The sequence below is a fragment of the Chionomys nivalis genome, chromosome 19 (assembly GCF_950005125.1).
Source record: "Chionomys nivalis chromosome 19, mChiNiv1.1, whole genome shotgun sequence".
Taxonomy (NCBI): domain Eukaryota; kingdom Metazoa; phylum Chordata; class Mammalia; order Rodentia; family Cricetidae; genus Chionomys; species Chionomys nivalis.
The window spans coordinates 55,538,853-55,562,080 of NC_080104.1; the positions used below are offsets into that span (position 1 = coordinate 55,538,853).

General features: G+C 50.9%; 5 protein-coding genes across 11 annotated transcripts in view; 3 read left to right on the forward strand and 2 right to left on the reverse strand.

Annotated features, from left to right (window-relative positions):
• The window catches only part of Tspear (thrombospondin type laminin G domain and EAR repeats), a 143,499-nt gene that overhangs the window by 26,722 nt on the left and 93,549 nt on the right, over positions 1-23,228 (forward strand). The window lies entirely within an intron of this gene.
• LOC130861967 (keratin-associated protein 12-1-like) lies at positions 969-1,253 on the forward strand. Its single transcript, XM_057751339.1, has one exon. The coding sequence runs from the start codon at positions 969-971 to the stop codon at positions 1,251-1,253; it is 285 nt and encodes a 94-aa protein (XP_057607322.1).
• Positions 6,574-6,906, forward strand: LOC130862134 (keratin-associated protein 12-1-like). Its single transcript, XM_057751577.1, has one exon. The coding sequence runs from the start codon at positions 6,574-6,576 to the stop codon at positions 6,904-6,906; it is 333 nt and encodes a 110-aa protein (XP_057607560.1).
• Positions 13,305-13,679, reverse strand: LOC130862132 (keratin-associated protein 12-1-like). 4 transcript variants are annotated; one of them, XM_057751574.1, is made up of 2 exons: positions 13,605-13,679; positions 13,305-13,556 (listed from the first exon to the last, which is right to left on the reverse strand). In XM_057751574.1, exons 1-2 carry the CDS (start codon positions 13,677-13,679, stop codon positions 13,305-13,307), a joined length of 327 nt encoding a protein of 108 aa, XP_057607557.1. The 4 variants fall into 4 exon arrangements, with proteins under 4 accessions (XP_057607557.1, XP_057607559.1, XP_057607556.1 ...); XM_057751576.1 differs by having other exon boundaries at positions 13,305-13,530; positions 13,603-13,679; XM_057751573.1 differs by having other exon boundaries at positions 13,305-13,530; positions 13,573-13,679.
• On the reverse strand, positions 19,573-20,505 carry LOC130862120 (keratin-associated protein 10-12-like). Of its 4 annotated transcripts, XM_057751545.1 has the most exons (3): positions 20,355-20,490; positions 20,122-20,264; positions 19,573-20,055 (listed from the first exon to the last, which is right to left on the reverse strand). In XM_057751545.1, the coding sequence occupies exons 1-3, from the start codon at positions 20,488-20,490 to the stop codon at positions 19,573-19,575; spliced, it is 762 nt and encodes a 253-aa protein (XP_057607528.1). The 4 variants fall into 4 exon arrangements, with proteins under 4 accessions (XP_057607528.1, XP_057607525.1, XP_057607527.1 ...); XM_057751542.1 differs by having other exon boundaries at positions 19,573-20,264; positions 20,340-20,505; XM_057751544.1 differs by having other exon boundaries at positions 19,573-19,798; positions 19,949-20,505.

A 23,228-nucleotide genomic window follows, 5' to 3' on the forward strand; every position in this document is an offset into this window, starting at 1 on the left:
AGAGTTAGAGGGCCTGGAGACGAGAGACCAGCAGTGGGCCGAGGAGCACAAGGGAGGGACCAGCGGGAGTGGGCAGGGCAGGAGGGCTGGCAGCACCCCAGGGACTGGCAGCTTACAGGTCAGCTGGAAGGAGGCAGACACAGGGCACAGGGTCCATCTCAACACAGCCACGTGGCGGGGGGTTCCATAATCTCACTGCCTTGGGAGGGCAGCAGGCAGGGATGGGGCAGCACAGAGGAACGGAACAGACAGCAGGTGACCCAAGGAGCAGTTCATGTGGTAAAGGTGGCTGGGACTGGGTAAGTCTTAGATAGAAAAGAGAACAAGCTTTAGTGGCATATGGTCACACATGGGCATACAGTCCTGAACATACATGTGTGGTTATGTGCATATTTAGACTAGCACACACACATACCGAAACTCTGAACCCCGTGTGCACATATGCATGCATGTGCACACACACATAGACACACTGGAAGAGCAAGCTCCTCTCCATGCCTGCTTCTCTCTGCTCTCTGACTCCAGCTGAGGCTCATGGGAGGGCTCTCCCTGTGTTCAGCCTCCCACATTCTGTAAGCCCTTCCTAACGCTGGGAGAAGTGTGATCTAGTGGGTGTGTAAGGTCTGTCATCCTGCAGGGAGAACATCTGGATGCCTGGATCTCTGGGATCTCGTGTGAGGAAACCAGGAAGTGATGGAACTTGGCAGAATCCAGAAGGCCCCAGGGGAGGATGGGTGGGAGCTCAGGGCCAGCAGGAGCTGGAGCAGGTGTAATTAGCCATGAAGCTGAGGACAAACAAAACAGGAACATAGCCAACAACAAAGCCAGCCTGGGAGGGCAAAGGAAGCAAATAAGGAAGAGCAGCTGCATTCTGGGTAGTTGGGGAGCACTGGGTGGGATATAAAAGCCACCCTGGAAGGAGCTCCAGACATCTTCACCCTCCTCCAGACCAGCCAGCATCTGTCACCATGTGCCACACCAGCTGCTCCTCAGGCTGCCAGTCATCCTGCTGTGTGTCCAGCCCCTGCCAGTCATCCTGCTGCAGACCTGCTATCTGCATTCCTGTGAGATACCAGGCGGCCTGCTGTGTGCCTGTGAGCTGCAGACCCACTGTGTGCTTGACTCCCTCCTGCCAGTCCTCTGTGTGTGTGCCTGTGAGCTGCCGGCCTGTCTGTGTGACCTCCTCCTGCCAGTCATCCGGGTGCTGCCAGCCCTCCTGCCCCACCCTGGTCTGCAGACCCTCCTGCTGCTGACCAGTGTCTCCAAACCACCTGCTTCCATGAAGATGGGACACACCTGTGTTGCCAAAACCTTTTCTACTTGACCTCAGGTTTGTGTGTGCAGCAGATGGGAAACATACCTATCCCAACCTGTCATTTGGGGGAGAACAGAATGCAGAAGCAAGATCTGTGTCACTTCCCCCTGCCCTCCGATGGATGTCCTGGCTGCAGGGCCTTCTCTAACCCTGTGTGCTAAATAAACCAGTTCTTTTGAGCTCAGATGCATTGTTTCATGTCTGTCTTCCTGGCTCTTGTATCAGAAAGGCTATGTCAGGTTCATAAATGTTCTCTACGAATCTTTGGGAGACGAGATGGGGTGAAGGACATGGCCAGGCTGTGCAGATGTCATCAGGTTCCTGGCATTCCTGTGTGCACGAGTGTGCAGCCCTGATGTGAACTCATTGTCTTCGCTGCATCCTACCCCCCTCCCTCAGTTCTTGCCCAGGGCATCTGTAGCCGACATTCTGATTGTCCCTGGCTAGTTTTCCTCTCTAGTGCTGTCTTGTATCCTGGGTCCTGGTGACTTTTACAGGGCACTTTTTGGGTGTGTGAATCTTAGTTATACAGTGTGATTGACCCTGTAACCCCTCCCCTTCAGCGGTGCGCACGTGCCCATCTTTAATTGGCTGGCGATCAATTATAACCTAATAAACACACAGCACTTCCACCTTAGAAACTTGAAAGCGTCGTCTTGTTCTGCTGACTTCTTGGGGCCGTGGCTGCTGCAGTCATGTGGGCATCGCCTGCCTGTCAGTGAGTAGAGTCCAATCTGTGCTCCATGTGCCCCGGACATGTATTCTTAAGTGTTTGTCAGTGTTGTCTATGACCTGGGGCATTGGTGACAGTCTCTCATTTCTGGTGTGCATCCTTACTTCTGGCCTCCTGCAGTCTGTTGTGAGCAGTTCCCACGGAGGTTCCCAGGGATGGACAAGGAGCCCGGTGTCTGCTGTGCCTGTGTCTCCGTCCTGCTCAGTCTCTCCCAGAGCTGACTGCTGGCTGTCCTGGGCTACAGCTGCTTTCTTTCTGTTGCAGAGAGGCGAGTTGTTAATATAGTTTTATAGCTCAACAGTCAAGGTGATCTGCGTCTACCATGTGGTATAAATCTGAGCTTTGGAGTAGGGCATGGTGGTGTGTGAATCCCAGCACTCAGGAGGCAGAGGCAGGCAGATCTCTGAGTTCGAAGCCAGCCTGGTCTACAGAGTAAGTTCCAGGACAGCCAGGGTTACACAGAGAAACCCTGTCTCAGAAAAATAAACAAGCAAGCAAATAAAAAAGCTGAGATTTTGATGAAACTAGGCAGACATGGGACCAGCCCCCATTATTCTCAATATCCCTCAAGTTCTGGACACAGGAAAAAAGTCCGTATTGTTGTCTGTCAGATTATGCAGGAATGACCTCGAGTCTAGCTCCCAGCAGAGTCCCTGTTCCCATGTGAAACCTCCTGGGCTCAGACTTCCTTCCTGTCTGAATCCCAGTGGCGTTCTTGTCTTCTGTGACCCCACGAGGGCTCCCCCTCAAGCTCTGCTTACTGCTTTCTAGGGCTTCTGTGCTTCACCTCTCTGAACTCTGGCAAATTCTGTCCACAAACCTGTGACAAAGACCCGAGAGAGCCCCTGATGAGATCAGTTACAGCAGCTTCGCCCCTTCTTCTCATAATGAGGCTCTGCATTCGTTAGCTCTGCAGTACTGCAGTGAATCACCCAGCAGAACGACAGAAGAGGGAGAAGAACTTGGTGCTAGTCCATGGCTCCTGAGTGGTCAGTCCATCACAGTGGAGTGGAGTGGTTCACACCATGGGGGACAACTAAACAGACATAAGATTGCTGTCACTTGGCTGGCTTTCTCCTTGTTTGTTCTCCCAGGATCCTAACCCATGGAATGTGTGTTGCCTCATTCAAGTAGGGTCTCCCTTCTCAGTTCATCCTCCATGAAACACCTGCACAGACATACCTTGAGATGTGTCTCTGTCTCCTGGGTTATTCTAAACCCAGCCAGGTTGACAGTGAAGATGAACCTCCAAACCTTCTCTCCCTGGAATGGCCCTGAGGCCTATCCCAGGCTCCTTGTGTGGTTTGCATATACCCCAAGAAGTAAACCCTAGGAATCAAGTTCAGAATGTGAGAAAAACAGGAATGGATGTTATGGCCGGGCATTTTAGGGGGCAGTACCAATTCTCCCAAAAGTCATGAGGAAGGGAGGATAGAGAATAAGAGAGAAGATTTAGGGAGGTGCCTCTGCCCAACCATGCAGGAAGTTTGGAGAGAGGTGAGATTCTTCCTAATTCAACAGGATCATGATGGAGTGTTGGCCAGGAGGGACAGTTTTTCCCTGGACTTTGGAGGTAACAAGGAATAATAACATTTTGGAGATAATACTAGAGACAGGTCCAGTATTCGACATATTCTATAGCAGGGGTCAGTAGAAAGCAATGATGCTTTGGGTGAGGGTGCTGAAGATCAGGGTGGGACAGGGGGTGGCAGCACCTGGAGCAGGGAAGCTCATAAATGTGACAGGCGTGTAGCTCTTTAGTGTGGAGGACACCTGCATGCATCAGCCAGACATGCAGCAGGCCTGCTTACAGACGGCAGCCACACAGGGGCTGTCTCATCAGGGGCACACATTGACTTCATGGCAGTAGAAAACCTCATTGCCCCAGTTTGGGTGGAAGGCAATAGGGGTACAGCATAGAGAAGCAGTGCAGGCTGACAGGATTCTGCAGAGTCTGACACTTTCTTCTCATTGCATCAGTAAATCTTCATTGTCACCTTTACTAAAGTTAGGCCCTTCTAAGGTACACATCTCTGGCATGTCTGTGAAGGTATTTACAGAGAACTTTCACCGAGGAGGGAAGGAAGACCCCGTGTATTTGTTACTCTTCTGCGACAGAACACCAAGACCCAGAGAACCTAGCGAAGGGCAGGTTTCTTTTGGTTTGCAGTTCCCATGGCTAACTGTCCATCACAACAGGAAAGCGTGGCAGCAGGCAGGCATGGTGGCAGGAGCAGCAAGCCGAGAACTCCTATCTCCAAATGCAAGCACCAAGCAGAGAGAACAAACCAGAAGGGACACAAGGCTTTCAATTTGTGAAGCCTGCCCCAATGACACACTTCCTCCTGCAAGGCTGTGCCTCCTTAAGATCTCTTGAAAGAGCGCCACCAACTGAACACCAAGTGTTAAAGGCCTGAGCCTGTGGGGGAGCATTTCTCATTCAAACTGCCACAGATGCCACCCTGAATTGGGGTCATGGATTTAATAAAAGGAAAAACAGGAGAGCACACCATGCAATATGCCCAGTCACCTCCCTCATGCCACCATGTATCCCCTCACACCGTGAGCCAAAATAAACCCTCCCTTCTTAAGCTGTTTTCCCCAGGCATTTTGCCATAGAAACCAGAAAACACCAAGACAAAAACTGAATATACAAAGACCATCTATGTCCTGGATTGTTGGGCCACTGGCCTATGAATAAAGGCCATCCTCGGAATGAATTCCTGGCTTTCTCACAATCCTCCAGCACCAACCAGTAGAGTCCTGTAATGTGGTTCACAGTCCTTCAGAGATGGGTAGTGGGAGGGACGGAGAGGGGTTTGGAGCTGTGAGCTGTGAGCTAAAGCAGCTCTCCAATGCTGTGTGCAGAGCTGAACGGGCCATCCTCTAGGAGGATGCAAGAGTAGAATTCTAATAAAAGACAGCACTAAAGATGGCTTGTGTGGCTTCAGAGCAGAATATGAACTCACCAGGAACTGTGCTAAAAGTCATTTGTGGGTGAGTCAGCCAAACAAACAAAACAAAACAAAAAACTGCTTTCTGCCCCTGTCTAAACATCTCTAAGTGAAGTGGAATTGAAAGGTCATGGGCTAAGGCATTTTATAGAGGGTTCTCAGACAGCTCAGAGTTCAGGCTGTAGCGTCTGACTGCTTGCTCTCAGATGGTCTACAGTGAGACGAGCAGATGCTGTGAAAATGTGCAGATGGGTGAGGAGAGGAGCCAGTTTACAGATGTAGACCAGCTGAGTGTGTGGAAAAAGTGTGATTCCTGAGGTGATTAGCACCATTAGAGAGAAACCTCGCATTTGACTCTGGAAAAGAATTTAAGGACCACTAGGGCAAGACCCCACTCCTCAAACCTGTGAAAATGCAAATTCGTTTTGAAGGAGAAAACTCCCGAACTGGAAATGTACTGAAGGGTTTCCCTGTTCCAGAACAACTGCCTAGGGAATTTATCCCCAGGTTCTCCAGCTAAGGCACACTGAGGTGTAAGAGGAGGTTGCTTATTCGTCCTGTCCACCCAGAACCAAAATAACCACACAGAAACTGTATTATTTAAATCACTGCTTGGCTTAGCTCTAGCTTCTTATTGGCTAACTCTTACATATTAATTTAACCCATTTCTATTAATCTGTGTATCACAACGTGGCTGTGGCTTATTGGCAAGATTCCAACCGGCGTCTGTCTCCAGCGGCTCCATGGTTTTTCTCACTGACTCTGCCTTTCTTTCTCTAAGCATTCAGTTTCATTTTCTCCGCCTACCTAAGTTCTGCCCTGCTATAGGTCCAAAGCCTTTTCTTTACTCATTAATGGTAATCACAGAATACAGAGGGAAATCCCACATCACTGAGGCCTTGCCAGCTCTGGCGAAGGGGGGGCTACATTCTATCTTGTGCAGAAGAACATGGCAACATTGTTACATGGTGTTCTAGACTTGCAGACTCCAAGAGTTGCCGGTTTATGAAGCCTTGCCACAAGGTTTCAGAACACCTCTGAGTTCAGACTGTGTGGCAGGGTTGGCTACCTTAGGTCTACTAAAAAACGTGTGTGTGAAGTTGTAAAGGTGAAACCTAAGTTTCAATAGAGACCCCAGGATGTTAGAGGTGTAAGGACTCTGGGATATCCACCAACAAAAACTCCAGGCATGAAGTGGAACCTGCCTAAGAAAGAGGCTCTGTATAGTTCAGAAAGCAGAGGCGGAGGGATGGGACTACCCAAAGTTGTTGAGGACCAGATGTATCCACCATGAGTCCCAGATGCCTGATATGGAGCTGATGGAGTTGGTGTTTACTGTTTGCCCAAATGCCTTCTCCAGGAACTTAGAAGAGATGTAATCTTCCATTATCCAGCTGAACACAAACAAAAACAGAAACAAAAGCAAGGCTAGCACTGGGGACAGGACAGGAAGCAAACACAAACACAAAACTGTATCCTAGGTGGTCGAGTCACTGAGCTGGGTATAAAAGCCACCCTGGACGGGGGGCTCCAGACATCTTCACCCTCCTCCAGACCAGCTAGCTTCCACCATGTGCCACACCAGCTGCTCCTCAGGCTGCCAGCCTGCCTGCTGCGTGTCCAGCCCCTGCCAGCCATCCTGCTACATGTCCAGCCCTTGCCAATCATCCTGCTGCAGGCCTGTTATCTGCATTCCTGTGAGATACCAGGTGGCCTGCTGTGTGCCCGTGAGCTGCAGACCCACTGTGTGCATGGCTCCCTCCTGCCAGTCCTCTGTGTGTGTGCCTGTGAGCTGCCGGCCTGTCTGTGTGACCTCCTCCTGCCAGTCATCCGGGTGCTGCCAGCCCTCCTGCCCCACCCTGGTCTGCAGACCTGTCACCTGTAGCACGCCCACCTGCTGCTGACCAGTATCTGCAAATCACCTGCCCCCATGAAGATGCATACTCCGTCCTGTCCAATCCCATTCTTGGCCATGGATTCAACAGGAAGCAGGTGGGAAACACATTCACTGCACCCTGGAACTGGAAAGAAGATGCGGAAGAATGAACCAGCTCCCCCTGCCCTGTCCTTCTTTGGAGGATGTCCTGCATGCAGAGTGCCTCTCTAACCTGTGTGTCAAATAAAGCTGCATTTTCTAATCAGCTGTGCTTGTCTGCCCTGATTCCCGACTCTCTAGGTGATCTGAAAGGGCATAGGCCAATGATTTCTCTGATCCAGCCTCACTGTGACTCAGGAGGTAGAGATTGGTAGAGGACATGGCCTGATGAAATAGACCCTATGGTGGCCCAGGAGAATGTGGCCCCTGTCACAGACTCGCTGTCTCTCATAGTTCCGTTCTTTGTGCTCCCTTTCCGGTCCCCTGCAGCAGGGGCTGCATGGGCAGTGGTTGCTCACATCATCCCTGGCTGCAGCCGTGTGGGCATCACTTGTCCGTCTGTCAGTGAGTAGAGCTGAATCTGTGCTCCGTGTGCTTCTAGGCTTAGTCGGCGATGTCTGAGCTTATTTCCTCCGTGTGCGTTGGCGACAGTCTCCTGTCTCTAACGTGCATCCTCCTCTCATGTAGACTGCAGGGAGAAGCTCATGTGGAGGCTCCCAGGGATGGGCATGCCTTTGACTGTACCTGCGGCTCTGTCCTGCCCTGCCCCTCCTGGAGCTCCCACTGCTGCCTGCCCTGGATTACAGCCGTTTCTCCCATGCTGCAGGTTGGTGAAGAGCAGCAAGCTGAAATGGCTTATGAATCAGTAGCCAAGAAGGTCTGTGACCAGTGTGTGGTTTAAATTGGGGCTGCGTGAAACTGAGCCAGAATGAATCCAGATGTTAGGGAGTCACTGCCCTGAATGTGCACACATGTTTACATGTACCATTCCTTCATCACACACACGCACATGCATATCCTCATGTGAACTGAATACCCATGCCCTCAGGCACACAGACACATGCTAGAGACATAGATAGTTATGGTCCCTCAGAACCTCTCTAGTACACACATGCACTCATGTACTCCTAGCAACTCCAGATACGCATGCGTGTGCTCATGGACACCCCTGAGCCCTCGTGACCTACGCGCTCACACATGTTGACATCTACTCCCCACCTCCCCCCAGACAGGTGAATCTGGATTCAGACACAAGGGGTTCAGGGCCTCTGAGACCCTCTGCCCTGCTCAGAGTGCAGGGTGGTGGCCTCATCAGCCCTTCCTCCCCAGCGTGGGCCCGGAAGGCCTCTTCCATACTGCACTGTGACAGAAGTACTCCCCAAAGGACAGTTTCTAGGAAGCAGAAGCAATCAGAAGAAAGGTAGGGTTTGAGATTCAAACACATATACTTGTTTTGAGGGAAAGCTCCAGACAGGGAGTATAGGTTTGTTTGTTTGATTTTTTGTTTTTGTTTTGTTTTGTTTTTGTTTTGTTTTTGAGTGAGGAAGGAGAGACGAAGGAACAGCCATCCTGGCCTAGAAGGGTCTGAGCAGTGCATGGGGTTTGACGGACATAATCTTGATGCTCCAAATCTAACAGGGGCACTACGGTGGATGCAACTTGTAGACCCTGTTGCCAGGGAGTAGGCAGGAGCAGGTCACCTAGACTTTCATAGTGGCTGCCCCACGGTGGGGTTGGCCACAGGTGCAGAAGCAGCAGGGTGGGGCTGTCCAGGTGAGCACCCTTCCCTCCCCTTCGCTTCTAATCACCTTTTCATCTCATTTGGATAGGGTCTGAGAATGTCACTCACTCAGTGGCCCCCAGTGGTCTGTGTCTGGAACTCCTATGCCTTGCTCTCCCAGCAGTGCCAACCCTGCCCTGGGCCCTGGGGTTTCTTGTGTCCTGTCCTAGCAACATGGAGCTTGTGATTGATGCATTGGGCCTTGGGAGGGCCCTGAGGCTGTGTTTCTGCCAAGCCCATTTTCCACTTTACCCCAGGGGCTTTATTTCCTCCAATATACACAGTTCTTCATCCAGACAACTCACAGTCTGCTCTCAGGCGACACAGCACTGAGGCACATGTGTGCACATGCGTGCACACGTGTGCACATGACACAGGAGCTCTCCTGGACCCTGTCAGGGTTCTAACTGACCAGGAGCAGTTGGTGTGAAGGTCTAGAAAGACAGGGACATTAGCACAGGGATCACCAGCCAAGCCAGGGCACCTAAGCCTGTGAAAGGAGCCAATGACTATATCACCAATGACCACAGGGGAAAAAATTGCCAAAATAATGTAAAGTAAGTTATTGAGTTAAAATGGGCTAAGGTAAAAGTAATGAAAATAAATGAAATTTTAGAAAAAGCAATGCAAGGAAAGGGGAAGAAAAGATTCAACAAGGTTAAATAAATGAAGAAAAAAGGAAAGAATCCTAGGATGTGAGAGAGAAACTGACAGGAGAGAAATCTAATCACACGATAAAGAAGCGGCATGTAAAGCTAGATTCACATAAGCAGGGAATAAAAACAAAAGCATAAGAACTTGGGAACTCTCAACTTTGTCTCACGCATATTTAAAGCTGATGTACCCGGTGTCTGGAGCTGGGATGGAACCCGTGTCGGAACGGAGCCGTCCATTCCTCTTCTGCTGTGTCTTGGGACTTGTGCCCCTTGGCATCAGCAGACTTTGCAGTTGTGAGGCTTTAACTCTGTGGCACCCAGTGCCTGAGAACTGTCGCATCTTCAGGGCAGACAAAACCATCTTCCGAGTCTTTTTCCGAGGTCGAGTTGGGTTTAGAAGTTTCCCCAGCTGTCCAAGGTTTACGGTGCTCCTATCCTCAGAAGCGGTGCCAGAAGGTTGGCCAGCTGGGTGTATTTTCCTTAATTTACTTTCAACATTTTTATTCTTTATACTTTAAAACCAAGGCTTGCCAAACTATTTTACGAATGTTCATTAAGTAAATATATTAAAGTCCTGGGTTCTGCCTCAGCTCTGTCACAAATACTTGGCTCTGCTATAGGAACATCAGCCAGTACAAGGCAACCTGTGGACAAGGAGCCAATAAAACTTTATTGCAAAACAGGCAAAGGGCAAAATTAGCCTAATGATAACATAAAGCAGGGTTTGAAGCAAACAGACAATCTCTGTTTTTAATTGGAGAGTCTAATCTATTTATGTTTATTGTAATTGCTGATGTATTTCAATTTACTTCTGATTTCCTTTGCTATTCCTTTCTTTACTCCCTTCAAAAGAATTACATTTTAGTATATGTGTGTTTTGTGTGTGTGTGCACATGTGTGCATATGTGCATGTGCACATGTGTTCCTGTTTGCATGCATGTGTGTGCTTGTGTGTATGTGTATCTGTGTGTGTACACGTGTGTGTGTATGTATATAAGCTATGACACATATGTGTAGGTCAGAGGACAGCTTACAGGAGTTGGTTCTCTTCACCATGTGAATCCTAGGGATTTAAATTAGGCTTGGTGGCCTCCAGACTTCCTGTACCCTGTAGACTTCCTGTACAGCCCTTCCCACTTGCATTTGCATTGATACCATTTTTTTTCTAACTTTCATTTCCTTCCTTGGGTCGTGGATCTCATGGCGTTCATTTCTCCTGATGGGCAGTAAGATTTCAGCTGGAGCCTTTGTGTGGCCTGGGCTCATGCCTCTCTGTTCTCCTTGTAGAGATCAGAATGCTTCCATTTACCTGCCATGTTTGTCCAGGGCTCTAACTTTTCCCAACTGTTGCCAACTTCGAAGGCCTCCATTCCTTTGGGCCCCTGAACTCCTCCTGAGTGCTATTTCCTCAATATCTCGACAGGTGCTCTGTTGAGTTCCCTTAGATGTATCTGTCACTGGCAGAGGCCTTTTCTCTCTGCCTGTGGAAGTGAGAGTTTCTGGGAGCCCAGTCCATGTCCTGGAGACCGTGCATTGTTCTTGAAGCGCTGCCCACTCTGCTTGCTCCTGCTTCTGCCAGCTCTGTCCCTGTCCTCTGTGGCAAGTGTGCCCCTGACGGCTTCGAGCACCCTTTTCTCCACAATGTTCTCTCTACAGTTCCCTCACGTGGATTCCAGTTTCTCTCCTTTTATCGACCTTGGCCGGAAGCCACTTCTGATGGTGCCAGTCTACAGACAGTGAAGTGCTGATCTCTATTATTTCACTATGGAAGGACACCTTCATTTCCTCAGCAGTTAGAGCATGTGACTCTCACCAGATGCCTAATGTAATCCTTGCCTCTGCTTCTGTGTTGATGACATCTGGTTTAATCTGTGTGTTCACATCTTCCTCGTTACGGTTGGGTTTTGACAGTCACATATTAAACAAGGTGTATCCAACCATGTTTTATTCTTTGTTTTGAAAAAGATGCATCCTATTTGGGGTGTTGAGGAAGATGCCTCCTATCTGGGGTGTTGAGGAAGATGCCTCCTATCTGCGGTGTTGAGGAAGATGCCTCCTATCTGCGGTGTTGAGGAAGATGCCTCCTATCTGGGGTGTTGAGGAAGATGCCTCCTACTTGGGGTGTTGTGGCATGCTGCCCTCTAAGGATAACACACAGTTGCCATCTTGGAACCAGAGCAGCTGGAATTGCCTGCATGAGAGCCTTACAAGCTTGGGTCAGTTAACATTCCCTGTGGAACATGGGAGGACTCAGGGTGGCGCAGGAGACTCCTCCCCTCCCTGAGGCTGTGTAAGCAGTTAGCTACTGCTAAGAGTAGACTCTTCAGTAGTGTACCTGCCCGTTGGTTGCCCATGCTCCTTCAGGCAGCCCCAGTAAACTCACTGGTTCACCGAGCTGGACTGGGAAGATAATTTCTTTGACTTGTCATCAGGGTCCTGCCTAAGGAGAGGAGACCTTCATATCTCCTAGGAAAAGTCACACAGGAGGGTATCTCTGTGTTTTACGTGGTTTTATTTCTGTGGAGCTTTTCTTAGATGTTACTTCTTTGTCTGTTTCTTCTGTCTAGTTCCTCCTCCCCTCTCTTCTCTCCTCTCCTCCCCTCCCTTCTCCTGTCCTCTCCTGTTCTCTCCTCTCCTCTCTGTTCTCTCCCCTCCTGCCTCCCTCCCCCTCCTTTCTCTCCCCTCCCCTTCACTCCTCTCTCCTCTCCTCTCCTCTCCTCTCCTCTCCTCTCCTCTCCTCTCCTCTCCTCTCCTCTCCTCTCCTCTCCTCTCCTCTCCTCTCCTCTCCCCCTGTCTCCCTCCCCCTCCTGTCCCTCTCCTCTCCTCCCTTCCTGTGTCTCCTCCTTCCTCCACACCAGCTCCCCTCCTCTCTTCCTTGCCCTCCCTCTTTCCACCCCACCTCTCCTTTCCTCTTCCTTTCCATGGCACTACTTATTATCAGGATTATTAAAGGTCAGAGCCTGGCCCTTGTAGCCCCAATAATTCAGATGTGGCTGCCATTCTTGATGAGCCAATGAAACAAACAAATAATAGTATAAATCAGAGAAAAAGGAGACTGATTCAATGTGGCCACACTGGAAAGAAAGACAGAGAGATCCAGTGACTCCCCCAAGTTCATTTTCCAGGTCCTTATATGAGGGTACGGTTTAGATACAAGACAAGGGGTACATATAATTAAGAGTCCTGCTCACTGTGGTACACCCTTATTATCTCAGCTTCAGCTGTCTTGGAAGATGGTGTGACCAGTTGTCTGCATGAGATCTCTTCCTAGGAGACAAGTTCCCATGTGGCTGGCCCCAGGCTTCAGCCTTTTATTTCCTAGCGAGGAACTCCTAGGGAATTCCAGTTCCCTTGGGCATCTTGTTTCCATGGAACAGATAACCAGAGTGACACATGAATAAGTATCTCAGAGTGATCTCGTTCCTTCTGGGCATGGTAATTATACACTTTCATCCCCAGATGCTGATCTAGCATCCCAGAGTGCCTCTCGTTATGTTTCCTTGGTCCTTTTCACCCTACATCAGAACTCTCTTCTGGCCTCCATAGGCAATGCATTCATGTGGCACACAGACATGTATTCAGGCAAAACACTCATACACATAAAAGTAAATATTTTCTAAAAAATAGATAGACTCTTGGGAGGTAAAGGAAGGAGGATATCTGCGAGGTCAAGGTCAGCCTGGTGTGCATAGTGAGCTCAGCCAAGGGCAGCCAAGGCTACGCAGTGGGAACCTGAAAAGTCTGTGGGGATGAAAGAGAACACAAGTTGGATGGGAAAGCGATTTATTTGACACACAGGGCTGGAGAGGGACACTAGGAGTCAGGACATCCCTGGGGGTTGGGCTTGGGCAGGGAGAAATGGAATTCTTCTGTACCCTCTCTCCACAGTTCCCAGGTGGGTTGGGCATGCGTCCGGCCTGCCTCACAGATGACAGGTGTTGGGAGGGACAGATGTGTTCCATCTGTAAGTAGCTGGTTTGCAGACACTGGTCAGCAGCAGGTGGGTGTGCTACAGGTGACGGGTCTGCAGACCAGGGTGGGGCAAGAGGGCTGACAGCACCCGGATGACTGGCAGGAGGAGGTCACACAGACAGGCCGGCAGCTCACAGGCACACACACAGAGGACTGGCAGGAGGGAGCCATGCACACAGTGGGTCTGCAGCTCACGGGCACACAGCAGGCCACCTGGCATCTCACAGGAATGCAGATAGCAGGCCTGCAGCTCAAGGGCACACAGGATGACTGGCAGGGGCTGGACACACAGCAGGATGGCTGGCAGGGGCTGGACACACAGCAGGATGGCTGGCAGGGGCTGGACACGCAGCAGGATGGCTGGCAGCCTGAGGAGCAGCTGGTGTGGCACATGGTGGCAGATGCTGACTGGTCTGGAGGAGGGTGAAGATGTCTGGCGTTCCTTCCTGGGGTGGCTTTTATACCCAGCCCTATATCCCAGCTACCCATAATGCAGCTGGTCTTCTGTGTGATGTTTCTGTCACTTGTTCCTCAGTGACTTGTTATTCTTCCTGAGTTATGCTCCTCATAAACAACCTTGGCTTTGAGGTCAACTTCTCCTTCCACAAACAGGATGTTCTGGTTTGGCTTTCATGCATTTTGTGCTGCTGTTTCTTGGGCCATTATTGAGCCTACAGCGGTGCTGGCTAGACTGAGGTTAGGATTCTGTTCTTTCTCATCTCATACTATCAATGAAGGCTTTTTATTACTTATTCTGACTTTCCATTGTAAAATGCAAACTTTACCATAGAGGTGGGGAACTAGGATCTAGGGGCTATATTTGGCCTCCTTCCTGTCTTTATAAATAAAATGTTATTGTTAGCAGCATGCCTGTGTGTGTATATGTTGTTGGTTGTGTTCAGACCATAATGGCAGGTTACAAACAAGTTTAAGACATTTGCCATCACCCCTTAACACAAAATTAGCTCCCTGTTTTGGTTTCTCTTCCGTTGCTGTGACAAAACACTCGGCAGAAGCAACTTAATAAAGAAAGGGTTTATTCTGGCTCATAGTTTCAGGTATAGTCCATCGTGGTGGGGAAGCCAAGCGAGCGGGAGCAGGAGGCAGCTAGTCTGAGAAAGCAGAGAGGATGAATGTGGCTGCCGCCCAGCTGCTTTCTCCATATACACAGCCCAGGGAATGGCGCCTCCAACTGTGGACTGGTCTGCCCGGTCAATTAATGTAGTCAAAACAAACCCTCACAGGCATGCTCGTCATGATGCTAGATCCTGTCTTGTGGACAATGCTAACCCCACCCAACCCTATTGTGTAGTGACTGATACAGGGGCTTCTTTGTGATTTCAGAGATCCTGGGGAAATTTCCAGCAATGGGAATGAGTGACTTCTGGCCCTGTTTCCTTGTGCTGTGTCCCCACAACTGTTGCCAACCCCAGGACTGCAGAAGCTGTTGCTGCCTCCCAGCCCCACTGTGGCCCTGATATGCAGGCCTATATGCAGGGTGCTCCTTTCTGTCTGGCCTTTTCTGTGCCTCTCCCCTGTCAGGCAGCCTGATGTATGCCGTGAGCTGCAGGGTCATTGTGTGCTCCTGTGACCTGCTATGCCTCAGATGCTGCCAGCTCTCCTACCCGTTCTGCTCTGCAGCCATCTAGCGCATTACTGTGCCTGGGACCTCTGTAGCCATCCCAGCTGAGAGATGGAAACAGCTGCATGACTACATTCCACCAGGCTGTCACTTACAGCTCCATGTAGACCTCCCAACAACAGCGAAGTCACAGCAGCAAACCCACCAGGGCTACAAGAGCTGCGAGCAAAGCAGAAGATTGCCCCCACACCCTTCAGCCCTTAACAACCGACAGCGAAAATATTGTAAGCATCTGTAGTAGGCATCCCGTGTCTGTGCTGTACTTCACTTCGGGTTTCCACACTGCTCAGGATGTCCCCAAGATTCTTAAAGATTCAACACAGGGACTCAGGGCCCAGACCAGCAGCAGGGTGACCACTGGAGGGTCATCTCTCTCTGATGTTCTGCCTTACACTGGGCTGTTATATCCCAGTGGCTCTCATTTGGCCTACTTTGCTCCTGTGAGGTGGTGTGTGTGTGTGTGTGTGTGTGTGTGCACAGTAGCATCTTGGGTCCTTGAAGGTGATTGTTGGTTTCTACTTAGCAGCAAGCTGCAGTTCTGAAGTCCCTTCAGTCTAAGAATTTAACTTGAACCCCCACCACTCCTACCTGTCCTCCTCTTTGTAAAGATGAATGAAGAAAGCCTTCATTCAGGGCAGAGTAATAGCCCCTGCTCCTACACCCTATGTCTGTTGTCCTCACAGGGCAGGGAGACTTAACAGAGGGGCAGTCTCCATGGGGTTTGCAGAGGCCTGGTGTCACCACGGGGATAACATCTGAGTGAGGCAGGGGCATGGCTGGAGCAGGCGGCAGGACACCGAGGGACTAGCTCTGCACAGCAGGCATAGGGGGAATTGAAGGTGAAGAGACCCTACCACCATTCTCCCCTGGGGCCTCCAGATGAGGTCTCGCCTGTGCTTGCACTTAGCTAGAGAGAGCCTATCTGGGTGTGCGGCCTCCTCAGCTGTGCTGTCGGACGTCTGCAGTGTTGGAAGTCACCAAGTCCTTGGTCCTTCTGTAGCCTGGATCATCTCCATCTGCATTGCCCTGGCATTTCTGGCTTCTAACTACAACTAGCTCATCTTGGGGTTGGAGGAAGATGAGAAGACTGGGGAGAAAGAGGAGCCGGTCTGCCTGTGGGGTCACTTAGAGCAACAGAAAGCCACAGTCTCTTTTTCAGGAGGCTGAAGTTCAAGGTCAAGTGTCTGAAACCCGTGTCTTCCTGAGGCTGGGCAGGGAGTGAGGTGAGGGGGCAGCTGCCAGACCCCAGCTCTGATGCTGCCGGTGTCAGAGAGCAGGCCATTGGCACACTGGAAACACAGAAGGTTGGGAAACAGGAGTTGTGTGGACATGGCAGACCAGAGCAGCTCACCTGTGGCAGACGGTCACTCAGGAACTTCTGTGACAAACTCTGTGTATTATAAGCATGTGACAGGTGAGGAGATGCCCTCCTGATGCCCTCTGCACCCAACAGCCCATGAACAGCTCCTGGCATGAGTTGTTATCACCTTGGGGGAGCTTCCTGTCCAGCAGAACCCAGCAGTGACACTTTGTGTCACTCCCTCACCCTACAGACACCCCAGAGAGAGTTGGCTCTGGCGATGGGACGGTAGAGGATAACTTTGTGAGTAGTGAATGTCCCCAGTCCAGTGACGATGGCAGCAGGCTCACATGCCTCCCTCACTGCCAGCGTTCCTTGCAGCCTTGGGAGTTTCCAATGTAAAGTGGCTCTGTCTCTCCAATCGGCCTCTCCTACCACAAGTGCGGACAGAATCAGCTCCGCAGAGGGAAGATGCATTTGAGTTCATGGTTGTAAGGGTTTTGGTTCATTCCTTGGCTCGGCTGATTCTGGACTGGGGTGAGGAGAGTGTCATGGTGGTAGGGATATGCAGAAGATGAGGCTGTTGACCTCCAGACAGACAGGAGTCAGAGAGAGGGTGGTGGAGGGACAGATGACACAGTAGCTTTAAAGGCACACTGTCCCCCTCCAGTGACCTTTCCCTCTAGCTAGCCCCTACCTCCTGCCCCTAATCTCCTAGTAGAACCATCCCACGGGGGCTGAGCCATCAGCGCATGAGGCTGGGGGTGTGATATTTCATACTAATATGGGAACATTCTGCCCTAGGCATCTCATGACTCAAATACATTCAAGCCCCCACAGCTTTCCCAGTTCCAGCTTTGCCTACAAGGCTCTACTAGGTTAGACAAAGACAACATCAGCCTGAGATAGCTCCTGTAAAACTAGGAAATGAGTTGCATGCTTTTGATACACAATGGTGTGCAGTAAGCGGTCCTCTTCTGATGGGAAAAATGAAGGATTGGCAAAGTCAGACCAAAGCAAGATTGAAACCAGCAGGACAACACACATTGACTCCTGCAGCCCTGCTAGGTATCTAGGTCGGGTCACGGTGTGAGCTCCAAGGGCTTGGGCATCCCCACCTCCGTAGACATGCTGTTGGTAGACCACATGGCTGTGGCTTGACCTTGGTAGGAGTCCTACACTTTTGGCATATCCACCTACCCAGGGTCCTCCTTGCCCCTTTGGTTTTACTCTCTCAGCTTCACACCTTCTCAGGGGCTGCCCAGAGTGACCCTAATTGCGGTACATTCCCTGACTTCAAACTTGGGGATCAGCTGTCACCTTCAGAGGCAGCACATCCCTCAGGCAGGCCCCATCTACTAAAGATCTACAGTCTTCCAAAATAGCACTGTCAGGGTGGGGAGCGGGCACTCAACAAGAGCCGGTGGGGGTGGGTGGCAGTCTATCGAGTCCCTTTTCACCATGTCTCTTAAAGAGAGCCTGTGACAGGAGGCCAGCCTGGTCTATAGAGCAAGTTCTAGCCAGGACTACACAGAAAAACCTGTCTCAGGGAGAAGGAGAGGAGAAGGAAGAGAAGCGAAAGGACAAGAGAGAGAGGGAGAGAGGGAGAGAGAGAGAGAGAGAGAGAGAGAGAGAGAGAGAGAGAGAGGTGATGGCCATCTGGCTGGACCGTCTCTAAGGGTTGTGTGCTGAAGACATGTGTGTGGTCCCAGCCTGTGGTACCACTGGGAGCTGGTACAGTCTTTAGACCAATGGGGCTAACAGGAGAACATCGGGCCATTGGGGATGTCTCTTGAAGCAGCCTGGACACTGGCTCCTTCCTCTCTCACTGGTTTCCCATTCTCACAGGCCCTGAAGCAACGATAAGATCACAGTGACGGATCACAGATGCAAGCCAACCTTTCCTGTCTCTGCACCGATTCCCTCAGGCATTTTATCACACACCAGAAAGCTGGGCTGTGCAGCCTTGAGGTCTTTCTCCCTGTACCAAGGGGATGATCGTTCTCTTCGGAGTATTTTAATAACCAAGTGATGGCTGCGGGATGTGAATAGACCCAGCAAGCAGGAACAGTGTGACTTCAAATTTAGAATTTAGCCCCGCCATATAGCCAGACTTTCTCTGGACTGCCAGCTCCTGAATAACGACATGGAGACTTTTTATCAATTATGAATGGTAAACCTTAGCTTAGGCTTGTTCCCAACTCTCTCTTATTACTCAAATTAACCCATTTATATTAATCAACATTCTGCCACATGACTCATTACCTCTCCTCGGTACCATATGTCCAACTTCCTCTGAGTCTGGGTGGTAAATCTTCCCGCTTTGGATTCTTTCCCAGAGTTTCTATCTCTGCTGGGAAGTCCCGCCTATCCTTTCCTGCCTAGCTATTGGTCATTCAGCTGTTTGTTAAACCAATCAGAAGGTGCCTTAGGTAGGTGAGGAAGGACAGAGATACACTTTTGCACAGTGTACAAAAAGATTATCCTAACACCACCGTGTTCAGAGATCCTTCCCTTGGGTTCTACTCAACTCCACTTGGGTGGAGGAGCTCGGCTAGGGTAGGATGGAACTTGTCTTCACAGCTTGTGGAGGAGTCTTCTCCTGTTGCCGCATTTCCTGGCTGATCCAAATGTTGCTCACTCAACTTTCCAATGTTAGTGGTCCTCAGGGAGCCCCACCTTGTCCTCCTCACCATCCTGGGGGTAGCTCATGATGTCTTCTTTTTGCCTTGTCCCTCCTCAGCCAGGCCTTAAACTCAGATGTGACCAGTGTTGCCACAGTAGGGACTGATCCTCATGCTCTCGTGATCTGAGGCAGGCATGGTGGGAATCTCTTGTCATGGCCTCCTGATGGAAGCCCTTGGCCCCTCAGTGTGTGTTCTTGGGCTGCAGCCATATTGACAGACTTCTGGACAGATGCACGTGCCCCAGGTTCTGTCCCAGTGTCCTGACTTGGCGTTGGAGACTCTTCCTGGGCTTACAGGGAAAGGCACCCAGGGCCATGTAGCCTGGATACAAAGACCCAGAACATTCCAGAAAATGCACAGAGCCAGCTCACGGGTCCTGATACGAACACTTTATTGAACACAGCAGTGAACCTGTCACATTTGGTATGAGTACACGGTCACGAGAACGGGCTCCCGGGGCTGCTTTCTATGTCACAGAGGGATCTGTAGGGGACGGGGCTGGGTGGCACCCTCAAACCCAATCGGGCAGCAGCTGTGTATCCCCCGATGCATAGTGAGATGACTCAGGTGGCCCCAGGTGACTTCCAGGGGCTCCCCAGAGTGGAGAATCACTTAAGAATAAAGATGTAGCCTGTAAAGGCGGAGAGATCCAGCTTGTCAGCAGCTGGACTTCTGGCCAGAGCAGAGGCCACAGCAGGCCTGGTGGGAGCAGGCAGGGCGGCAGATCAGGGACATGCTGGAGCAGGGCTTGCAGCAGCTGGGCTGGCAGGAAGAGGCACAGCAGGAGGAGCTGGGCACACAGCAGGCGGGTCTGCACACAGGGCGGCAGAGCAGGGACACGCTGGAGCAGGGCTTGCAGCAGACAGGCTTGCAGCAGACAGGCACACAGCAGGATGGCTGGCAGCATGAGGGCTGGCAGCTAGACTGCTGGCAGCATGAGGATCCAGAGCAGATGGGTGTGCAGCAGACGGGCTTGCAGCAGACAGGCACACAGCAGGAGGATTGACAGCATGAGGGCTGGCAGCTAGACTGCTGGCAGCATGAAGAAGATCCAGAGCAGATGGGTGTGCAGCAGACAGGCTTGCAGCAGACAGGCACACAGCAGGAGGATTGACAGCATGAGGGCTGGCAGCTAGACTGCTGGCAGCATGAAGAAGATCCAGAGCAGATGGGGGTGCAGCAGACAGGCTTGCAGCAAAGGGTCACACAACAAGGTGAGGAGGTGCAGCATGAGGGCTGGCAGCTAGACTGCTGGCAACATGAGGGTGTGCAGCAGCTGCTGCAGGCAGATTGGCAGCAGGGGCTGGACCCACAGCTCACTGGGGTGCAGATTAGGGTCAGGCAGGGGGCTGGGGCACAGCAGCTGGGGACACAGCAGCTTGGGATACAGCAGCTGGACTGGCAACAGCTGGGGGCACAGCAGCTGGGCTGGCAGCAGCTGGGGGCACAGCAGCTAGGCTCACAGCAGCTCTCTGGGCAGTCGTCCACCTGCCAGGAGGAGTCAGTACAAGAATCACAGGAACCGGGCAGGCAGACCCGGCTATCGTAGCTCAGGTCGCTGGAGCAGACGGACATGGTGGAGGTGGCCATGGCGGGCAGGTCTGGTAAGAGCTGTGTGAGTGTGAAAGTGTGAGGGTGTGAGTGTGTGTGTGTGTGAGGGGCTGCTCTCAGCTTTTATAGCACTCTGGGCCAGTGTTGTCCAAGTGAGGAACCTCTCGGGCTTCCCTTCCTGCTTACTGGCTGGCTGGAGCCCCCTCATTAGTGGCGGTCATCGGAGGTGTGCACGCCTCACCTGTGTTTGTGTTTGTTTTGACTCAGCTGAAGGCCTGGGAAACATTTGAGGCCACTTCTCCTGAGAGGTTTTGGAGGTGAGCAGGGCTCCATGGCAACAGGGTCTGGGGTTGTCATCCTATGCCTGAGCGGCTGGGACCTATCATTATTGTTGTTGTTTTAAACATTTTAAAACATAGGCAAAATAAAAACATACATATCTTACATAATACAGTTCACCCGGGGGCTTAATGACAGCTCCTCTACCCTCTCCAAATGTTAGCAAGATGCAAGTCGTTTACAACACAGTTGACTCAGGGGCTTGTTGACAGGAGACTGTGTGTGTATTGTGAGGGAGACTGTGCTCGGGCAGGGTCTTCTCTATGCAGTGCCTAATCCTCCTTCTGAGACTCTCAGCATTTCCAGGGAGATGCTGAGCTTTTTCTGGTTTTGTTTTGCTGTGGTTCCAAGGCCAGAGACTCCACATCCTGCAGTGGCCACAGTTCAGAAACTCCTGGCCTGCCCACCCGTGCCAGGATAGTCTGGCTGGGTATAGAATTCTGAGCTTGGAACTGGGCAGTGGTGGCACATGCCTTTAATCCCAGCACTCAGGAGGCAGAGGCAGGTGGATCTCTGTGAGTTCGAGGCCAGCCTGGTCTACAGAGTGAGTTCTAGGACAGCCAGGGCTACACAGAGAAACCCTGTCTCAAAAAACAAAATAATCAGTTAAACAAACAAAAAGTCTGGGTTTGAACCAGTGTTCCCCCAAGCCCAGGTAACAATGCCTGTTATCCTGGTGCCCGTGTCCTTGAACAGAGACACCTAGAGTTCCCTGACTTTCAACTTCTGTTGTTTTCTTTCTTCCTTCTTATTCTAGGATGCCAATATCTGTTTCCAGGCTGTGTGTTGCTTTGCTGTGTGTTGAGGCTTGCAGTGTGACATCTCATCTCGGGATTATCCTAAAACCCATTTCTCCTTTCCCGGCTTTCCCTTTGGCGACTGTGGACACCGTTCCTTCTGGTGTGAGTCTTCAATGTGTCTTGATCCTCCCATTTTCCTCATCTTTATCCTTCATACTCTTTGCAAGATCGTCCTGGTTTTATTTCCATGCACTTTCTGTCACTGGAGTCTGTTCATCCTTATGCTGAGTTACCAATGTTTAACATCTTAGAGCCATTTTCTCTTCAATTTCACAGAGGCATGGTTTTGTCTTGGAATGCAAATGTAATGTCCCCATGACTCCAGCGAGTCCGCTTGAGTTTCCAAGCTCTCTCTCCTCTGGTCCCCAGACTGCTAGACCCCACCCAGGATGTGTGCATCAGTTTCCAGATTGGACCACTAGGCCATTTAACGCTTGTGCTTTGGGTCCATCCATTGTGAGCTGACAGTGTAGACTTTGAACGGTGGAGAGATGGGGCTGTGTGTGCCTGGGTTATTTCACTGTGTGGAATGTCCTCCAGATTCTCCTGTTGTCACCAATGCTGGGATCTCCTCCTTGTTAAAGACTGAGCCCATTCGTCTGATGCTCCACCACTTGGCTGCGGTGGCTGAGGGTGTGGGTATAGGTGTCTCCTCCACGTGTCCATGGATGGACTCTGGGCCACAGGGCGACCTGAAGTTTTTAAAGAGTGTCCACAATGACTGTCACAATGAAAAATACTGACATTTACTGAGTCTCTTACCTTCTATCATGTTCTCTCCATCTGTCCCTCTGTCTGTCCCTCTTTCCCTCTGTCTGTCCCCTCTGCCTGCTTCTCCCTTCTGATTTTAGCACCAGGGATCCAGGAGTCTTACTAGATCAATTCAGAAACCCCATGGCTTCACTCCAGCCCCAGAATGTTGTAAATGTTGTGGTAAAGGTCTTCCTTTAGAACCACCTGTGCCCATGTCTGAAGAATCAGACCAAAATCTTCATTGTGTGTGTCCCATGCTGTGCCGGTGTACCTAACACTAAAACCTCCCAACCCATGCGCTCACTCTTGATCCCATTTGATGTGTTTATTACATTTTATTTGCCTCTAAAATTCCCTCAATCCATTTAGAAGACCAGCTAGATTATCTCACTGTTATTTATTTATGTATTATTTTGGGGTTGGGAGTATCAGGGTCTCTATAGTCCAGACTGGCCTCTCAAGTGGGGTCCTCTTATCACTGCCTCCACTTGAATTCCTTCCTCCTTCAAAATTTGTTTCTAAAGTGTCTGCACGGTTCCTTGAGTTAGCACTTTCATTCCGCAGCTTCTCTGGCGTGGTTTGTTGTCGCGATTGTCTGCTCCCTTCCACCTGTGGCGCTTGCTGTTCCCAGCAGTGTAAGCTTCTGGTCGTCTGTGCGATCCGGTTCAGCTTTATCCCCCTCCTGGTTAAGGGGCTGTGCTCATGTAGCATCTCGCTGTGAAGGTTGACCTCGAACTCTCCCATCCCAGCTCCCCAAGACTGAGGTTTCGGGTGAGGGCTACCCCACCAGCCACTCTTTATGAAATAAAATTGGGCACCAAATGTCGGCGCATTAAAGAGTTCCACAATAGCCTGGAATGGAGTCTAAAA

Excerpts from the sequence above, each read along its gene's own strand:
- LOC130861967 (XM_057751339.1), top strand. The coding sequence starts at position 969 with ATGTGCCACACCAGCTGCTCCTCAGGCTGCCAGTCATCCTGCTGTGTG.
- LOC130862134 (XM_057751577.1), top strand. The coding sequence starts at position 6,574 with ATGTGCCACACCAGCTGCTCCTCAGGCTGCCAGCCTGCCTGCTGCGTG.
- LOC130862132 (XM_057751573.1), bottom strand. The coding sequence starts at position 13,679 with ATGTGCCACACCAGCTGCTCCTCAGGCTGCCAGCCATCCTGCTGCGTG. Across the intron at positions 13,531-13,572 it reads TGCCAGCCATCCTGCTGTGT|GCCTGCTATCTGCATTCCTG; the intron begins GTCCAGCCCCTG and ends CTTGAGCTGCAG.
- LOC130862120 (XM_057751542.1), bottom strand. The coding sequence starts at position 20,505 with ATGGCCACCTCCACCATGTCCGTCTGCTCCAGCGACCTGAGCTACGAT. Across the intron at positions 20,265-20,339 it reads CCCCAGCTGCTGCCAGCCCA|CCCCCTGCCTGACCCTAATC; the intron begins GCTGCTGTGCCC and ends GCTGTGCCCCAG.